This window comes from Benincasa hispida, chromosome 12 (genome assembly GCF_009727055.1).
Source record: "Benincasa hispida cultivar B227 chromosome 12, ASM972705v1, whole genome shotgun sequence".
NCBI classification, from domain to species: domain Eukaryota; kingdom Viridiplantae; phylum Streptophyta; class Magnoliopsida; order Cucurbitales; family Cucurbitaceae; genus Benincasa; species Benincasa hispida.
In genome coordinates this window covers 73,125,395-73,132,867 of record NC_052360.1, presented here as the reverse complement: position 1 = coordinate 73,132,867, position 7,473 = coordinate 73,125,395, and the positions used below count along the sequence as shown (strand labels likewise).

The following is a 7,473-nucleotide window of genomic DNA, read 5'->3' as shown; positions in this document are numbered from 1 at the left end:
CCTAATAGCTAATCGACATAATTGAATCTTAAATCATAATGCATGTGTTTTTAATTCTATATGATCGTTATCGAACCCAATAGAATTTAGAAGCATGTAGATTAGTTAGGGTATGTCCTTTCCGACCTTAATTAATAATTATGATGCTTTCTTGGTTAGATTCAAGCTAGTTGTCCGTCACTGTAGAAGCTAGTTAGATCGAATCGAGAGAGTAGTTATGCATGCATAATTTATTTGCATAATTAATTGGTAAAAAACGATGATTGAAATTACACTGAATGTCTATCTTGATTTGAGAACTAGATGAGCCAACCAATGTTTACATTTATTCCTTGCAATTTAATTTTCTGTATGTTTTCAAATTAATCAAAAACCAAAACCTCGTTTTTACTGTTTTTTCACAGCCAAATTTAGCTTAGGAGAGATTTAATTCTTGGCCTCTCTGTGGTTCAACCCTACACTTACCACTATTGCTACACCTATATAGTGATAGGAGTAGTTTGGTGATCTTTACAAATATTCTTTTGATCAGGTTTGAGGTTTATTAACAACATAAGCCTCAGACTTATCACTTAGCTTGACAAAAAAATGTAATGCTTGAGCTCCTGAGAGATATATAAATGAACCAAGATCACATCGAGATGAGAGAAATCTTGAAGGTATGAAAATGTGGTTATGAAAGACTTAAAAGAATTGATAGATATTATGTATACCAACAAGGTACACATTCCTTTTTGGTGGTCCAATCATAAGAACACAAAAGTTAAGTGTGGCTATGTGGCTCAATCATAAGAACCAAAATTAAGTGTACTTGTATCAATTAAAATTTTAAAACTAACCATTGTATTAAATAAATTTCTAAAGTTTTACAAGTTAACTCAAAATTATCTAAATAACATTATTTTCTCCAAAATCCTACCAAAATAGTAAGATATAATTATCAACAATTTATAACTACATACGATACTAAAATAATTGTTACCGTTTATTTCTTCTAAAAATATATAGTTAAAATAATTTAGTAAAAAATATCTTTTTGGTCCCTGGGTGTGTGATATAATTTTTATTTGGTCCTTAGTTTCAAAATGCTATACATTTAGTCCTTAAGTTTTGAGTTTGATTTCAATTTAGTCTCTAGTTTCATAATGTTATAGTTTTACTCTTGATATTTGAGTTATGTTTGATTTTGGTTCCTAGATTTCAAGATTTACATTTTTAACCTTAATTTTTCAGTAAATACTCATTTTTCATCTTCAGGTATGTCAATATATTTAAAATAATTAAATGAATTATAAGTTATTAAGTTTCATATTTTTCATCACTTTGAAAATTAAATTTAAAAATTTATTTCATAATTTATTTAAATTAATTAATAGACATTGATGTCAATGTTTGAAGGTAAGTATTTAATGAAAATTGAAGTTAAAAATGTAAAATCTTGAAATCTAGAGACTAAATTCAAACAAAACTTAAATGTCAAGGATAGAATTGCAACATTTTGAAACCTATTGACTAAATTGAAACCAAATTCAAAACTTAAAGACTCAATGTGTAACATTTTGAAACTCAAGGATCAAATAGAAATCAGACCTCAAACCTAAGGAGCAAAAAGGTATTCTATCTAATAATTTGTATAATCAATTTTACATGTTAGCGTTATCACATAAATTTACGTGAACAATACAATAAATGGTGTTCACAAGGAGTTTTTGTATGGAAGGCCCTTTTTTAGGGGCCCAAATGAAATTTGGCCCAAGATTCAAATTCGATCAAAAAAATGATTTTCCGCTTATGTCAACCGTGTGTGAAAGTACCATTTTGTCCTCAAACTACATGCGAGGGACTGATGCTCAAACGAATTTCTCGCTCCTTTCTTTTGTTCCTCATTAGACGCAACTACAATTGTTTTCTTTGTTCAAATTCTTCCTCTAGCTTCTTGCTTCACACTCTTTTTTCTTAGTCCTCATCAGGTACAACCACAACATATATTGTTGAAATACAGAAATAAGCAACGGAAGAAAACATGAACATTAAGCATTCTAATTCTATAATTTTGACATCAAAATAAGCATGTTCATAAGTAATTAAGAAGGTTTCAACACATACCTTGAAGATCCTCCAATGCAAGTTGCTCCTCACAAATCCTCATCTCCAAATCTTCAGTGAACCACCAAGAGATCTTCTCTACTATTCTTAGCCTTGAATTTGAGTGGTGGAACTCACAAATGGAGTGAATTTGTGAAGGAAATAGAATGAGTTTTAGGTGAGGAAGAACTTAACAGGAACAAAATTTTCCAGTAACTTCAACCCTCAATCCTGCCAAAATGGAGTGTTTTTATTCTTCAACTACATGCAGGCATGATTGAATTCAGTTAAAGACACCTCTAGCTTGAAGATTGAGTGGGATAGATGTGTGAATTGTAGAGTAAAACATATGAGTTTGAAATCTCGAGAGCCCAAATGCAACCAAACTCAAAATGTAGCGACAAAAATTATGACTCCATTTGGTAACCATTTGGTTTTTTGTTTTTGTTTTTAAAAATTGAACATATATTATCTGCATTTCTTACAATGATTTGTATCTTTACTAAGTACAATTGTTGAATTCTTAGCCAAATTAAAAAAACAAAAATACTTTTTTGAAAAATACTTTTTTTAATAATCAAAATTTGACTTGATTTTTTAAACTATTGGTGAAAAATAGATAACAAAAGAAAATATTTAGAGGTGGGAGTAGTGTCTATAGATTTAATTTTAAAAAACAAAATGATTACCAAACGGGGTCATAATTTTTTAAAAATAAATTTTAAAGTCAACAGTAAAGATGAAAATAAAACAAAATTAAATGGTACAATGCAATTTTAAAGAAATTAAGAAGAAAATAAAAGATAGAATTAATTTTTTCAGATGGGGATTTTTATACGGATGGCTCAAAATCAAAGACCTAAATAAAATTTGGCCTCTTCCAAGATTTTCAATGAAATATGGTCTTTTACTTGTGTCAACGGCATATGAATTTACTATATCACCCCCACAAAAGAGATTGACAGGCCCTTCGTGCGTTATACTCTCATTTCTTGCTCTTGGTCCTCGCATCTCACTCTCGGTCCACTTTGGTCAAATATTTTGACTTTTTACCTATCACTCGCTCTCGGTTCTCATATCCCACTCTCGTTTCGTGATATCGCTCCTCGTCAACATGTTTCTTGGTAATTAATGTGCATGCACGGCAATCAATTTAACAATTCACTCATTCCTTTCCAATCAACTTGAGTAAATTAAGTAAATTGTTTAACAAATTTCATTTGTGTGGATAGAAATCAAAATCATATTGCATTATGCAAATAACTTTTCATGAGTATCAATGGATCTATGGGTTCATCTATAGGAAAAATTTCGATCATGTTTGGTACCCATTTCGTTTTTTGTTTTTTATTTTTCAAATCAAATCCTAAAGGGGAAAATCAGTTTCTATGTTGGAGGTGGGAATATCACGCAAGAGAAAGCCGTTGGTAAAGAAGCCATTAGGGCACAATGGACAAGCAGTGCAAGAGGGCTCCAAATTCTCCTATTTCGTCTCAATCTCAAGTTCTAAAATCCAAACTCAGTGTTCCAAAAATCCTTGACAGTCCCTTCCTCACTGACAGAAAGATAAAAGATCAAAATAAAAAATTATAATTAAGGGTTATTTTCTTGCAAGAGATTCATTTCCAAGCCATAAGTCCTGCAAGAAGGAAATATTAGCCCCATCACCAAGACCAAGAGCATAGGGATATTCTATCATGAATCAGAGAGCAATGTTTCATAATAGCTTTCCATGAGCCCTAGGCTGTTCTAGGGAGTTGCTGCCCGCTTAGTTGTCGAGATGGGTGGTTCCATATTTCCTCACATTGATAACACCAAATCCATTTTGAAAAAAGAGGGCTCTATCCTGATACTTTCGGTTGTCTATACTGAGCCCTCCTTTCTCCATGGGAAGAAGGAAAATTTCCCATTTGACAAGATGTGGACCCTTAATATCACTGTTACCTTTCCAGGGGAAGTTTCTAAACAATTGTTCCACAATGTTTATTACTTCATTTAGCATTCGAAGATAGAATCTCGAAATGATGTCAAAGAATGACTTTTATTCATATACAAATGCTCAAAAGAATCAGCCAATGTATAGAGAGATGGCTGCTCAAGAGAATTACAAGTAGCAGAAACTGATTAACTACAAGCTCACTCTTGTTAAACAATAATCAGTTTGAATACAAAACTACTCGCCAAGTAAATCCAGAGTAGAGACTTTTATACAATGAATCTAAGAATGACTGCTATTCGTGATTGAATACTACTTATGATAGATTTTAACGCCCTCAAAACAAAACTTTGCAAGATTCTAATATAGATCTCACAGGGTATGGTAACTTAATCATTCTAATGGTTCAGCTAAAGATCAAACTCATAATTGATTGAATACAATTAAACAAGATGAGACTTCTTACTAACTTGGGCAAGAAGACTATCTGCAGTCAAGACTCGTTCCTTTCCAAACCTTCTCTAACAACAAGTTTCCTGTTGTTGTACTCCTACAATGAAAGAATGAAAAGGGTCAATAACAACAAAATGGAATACAAAAGTCAAATTTCAAGGGATACATAGAGAGAATTTTACTGTTCCATCCAAAGAAATTGCTGCATCACGCTCTGCAGCTGAAGAAAACGACAGAAACCCGTAAACACGGCTCTTTCCAGCTCTACGATCGTTCAAAACTTTTGCACTGACCACAGTTCCAAATCTGCTAAAAAGGTTCCTCAGATCTCCAGGTTTGACATCCCAAGCAAGATTTCCAATATATACTTTGTAAGGACTTTCATATATTATATTCTTCTTGGGTGATGAATGCAAGTTATTAAGGTTCCTCTTTTTGGGATTCATATCAACAGCAAATCTAACGCGCATTTCACGTCCACCAACATCCTTCAAAATAAAAAATTTTCTCTTTGAATGATACTGAATGAGCTAAGATTAAAACTAACTTATACTTGATTTGACACTAACAGAACCATCTAATGCTGCAATTGAAACTTTAGCGGAGTTTATTGAACCCATTGTGACATAGCCACATCCTTTGCTTATGCCAGTCTCTGGATTCCGAGAAACCTGAGTCCAAGTTACAGAGAAACAAATCAATACCATTCAAAACATGAAAAGAAACATAAACACTATTGGAGATCATTCTGCTGTTTAGTGTAGTTAACTGATTTGGTTTACTGTTTTTATCAACAAACAGTGGGTTATGTGATTTTGTTGTGTATTAACTTCAATCTTCAAGAACAATGTACAATCCAAGAGGGAAAATGCTTTTTCCCAAGGCAGATATGCAAATTGAGGACTGCCATTCAAGAATAATGATTATAATAACAACATTAAAACTCCAAATCCGGGAAAATGCTTTCTGAATTGAAATTCAATTTTCCCTAACTTAAGGAAATTCCAGACAGAAATAGAAGCAAATAGATTGTTCTAGAAAACTAAAATGAATGAGCAGACCATGAAGATATAGAAGGAAAAAAAGAAGAAAAAAGAAAAGAAAATCGTATCTACCTCAGCAGCCAAGACTGTGCCGTAAGGTTTAAACATCTCAACCAGCTCTGCAATGTCGCAACTCCTCGGCAAATTACAAACGTAGAGTTCACAAGGACGTGCTTGTTTTTTCACTTCCTGATTTGAAACACTGCCTTCGCTCTTAACATCGCCTTCCGCGATGACCTCCTCTGTAAGCGCGGATTCATTTTCGAGAACAGTGAAAAGCACTGGAAACCTAGCCCCGTGGTTATGCCTTAGAGAAACGAGCTTCGTGAAGTCGAAGTGGTTGGATGAAGGGAAAGAATGGAGTCGTTTAAATGAACAGTAATTTGGAGATTTATGTTTGAGGATCCATAGAGAAGGAGGAGAAGAAGAAGAAGAAGAAGAAGAAGAAGAAGAAGAGAAGGTTAAGGAGGTCGCAAGGTTAGCCATGGCGGAGATGAAGAAGCTTCGTTCCCCCTTTCTCTCCCACTCCGAGTTTGGGCGTATGGATTAGCTTTGGATAGCGCCACTAACGTAGAAGTCGGGTCGGGTCATAAACCGAAAGAAATCTAATCCGTTCGAAGTTTGAAATGTCAGTAAGGTCCCGTTTTCACTAAAATAGAAAGAGATGTTGAAATGAACGAGTACATTACACATTCTTGTTTTGAGAAATGTCTAAAAAGGAAAAATTAGGGTGAATTGCAAAAACCAGGTCTTTATATCCTTAAACCTTCCATTTGTGAAAATCGAGCTAAATTAGACCTCCAAATATTTAATGATAAAAATTGAATTCTTAAACTTATACAATTAGGGTTGGCAGAATTCCCCATGGGATCGAGTCCTCGAAGGGACCCGTCCTGATCGGGACGAAAAATCCCCGATTTGACTGGGGATGAGGTCAAACTAGAAAAAGCTTTTGGGGCCTTGCCCCAACCCCGACCCGATTAATCACCAACCCCGATTTGATATATTTATATTTTTATAAATATATATTATAGTATATAAAATAATTTATTTATATATATATATTTATAATGTATAGTGTTGGATTGGAGCCGAATATTAAATATCCAAATTCTAACTCTAAACTCAAGAAGTCAAGCCCAAACTTAAAAAACTTAAATAAAATCAAATTTTAATTAAAAAAAAGGAATCCCTGTAGGGAATCTCGGAGAACTAATAGGGGATTCCCCACGGGGAACTAGTAGGAGAATCCCCGTGGGGAATGGGGCCTCGCGGGGACCCCGTTTTCCCGACGGGGATGGGGGAGAATTTTCCCCACGGGTTTAGGGACGGGGGTGCCCCGGCCCCGCCCCGGCCTCGTTGCCAACCCTATATACAATGGCCGAAATTGACCCATAAACTTGTAAATTTGTAGAATTTTAACCCATAAACATTTAATTTTAAAAAATGTTTAGAGCTTTGTGTACAAAATATGATTGACATTTTTGCTCTTTAAATGGTTGACATGATTGATTTAAAGAGAAAAAGAGAGAGAGGGAGAGAAGTAGAAGGCTAGACATTCTTATATAAAGCAAATTTGGAGAAGGCTAGAATTTTTTAAAAGTGTGACATCTCATAGAAATTGGATCATGGGAACTATTAAAAGAAGGGGATCTCAATTTTGCATTGCTAGCCATCTTCGGGTGTAGACGTTGACGTAGGCCAAATCTTCTTTTGAGAAAACGACTTGAAAATAGATTATTGATGTTGGCCATGAATAATAATTTTGACTTTTGAGTTAAGAAATCAAGTAAGGATTTATACACTGTGCAATGTATCCATGAGACTTGTAAGTAGAGGTCTCGTGCAGTAAAGATGCAAGATTGTGACATCTTTAAAATTATAAAGTATATGGTTGTAAGCATATGTTTGATTGCTTTTAAATCATGACCACAATCAAGTAAGTATTTTGATAGT

General features: G+C 33.9%; 1 protein-coding gene across 2 annotated transcripts; it reads right to left on the bottom strand.

Moving 5' to 3' along the window:
* Window positions 1–1,635: 1,635 nt before the first annotated feature.
* LOC120092751 (28 kDa ribonucleoprotein, chloroplastic) lies at window positions 1,636–6,116 on the bottom strand. Of its 2 annotated transcripts, XM_039050935.1 has the most exons (5): window positions 5,590–6,116; window positions 5,044–5,145; window positions 4,657–4,962; window positions 4,492–4,571; window positions 1,636–2,316 (listed from the first exon to the last, which is right to left on the bottom strand). In XM_039050935.1, exons 1-4 carry the CDS (start codon window positions 6,001–6,003, stop codon window positions 4,515–4,517), a joined length of 879 nt encoding a protein of 292 aa, XP_038906863.1. In that variant the 5' UTR covers window positions 6,004–6,116; the 3' UTR covers window positions 1,636–2,316; window positions 4,492–4,514. The 2 variants fall into 2 exon arrangements, with proteins under 2 accessions (XP_038906863.1, XP_038906862.1); XM_039050934.1 differs by lacking the exon at window positions 1,636–2,316 and having other exon boundaries at window positions 4,108–4,571; window positions 5,590–6,114.
* Window positions 6,117–7,473: the final 1,357 nt, after the last annotated feature.

Coding starts and splice junctions, on each gene's coding strand:
- LOC120092751 (XM_039050935.1), bottom strand. CDS start 6,003: ATGGCTAACCTTGCGACCTCCTTAACCTTCTCTTCTTCTTCTTCTTCT. Junction 4,963..5,043: donor TTGCAGCATTAGATGGTTCT/GTTAGTGTCAAA, acceptor TTTATTTTGAAG/GATGTTGGTGGACGTGAAAT. Junction 4,572..4,656: donor CAATTTCTTTGGATGGAACA/GTAAAATTCTCT, acceptor CTTTCATTGTAG/GAGTACAACAACAGGAAACT.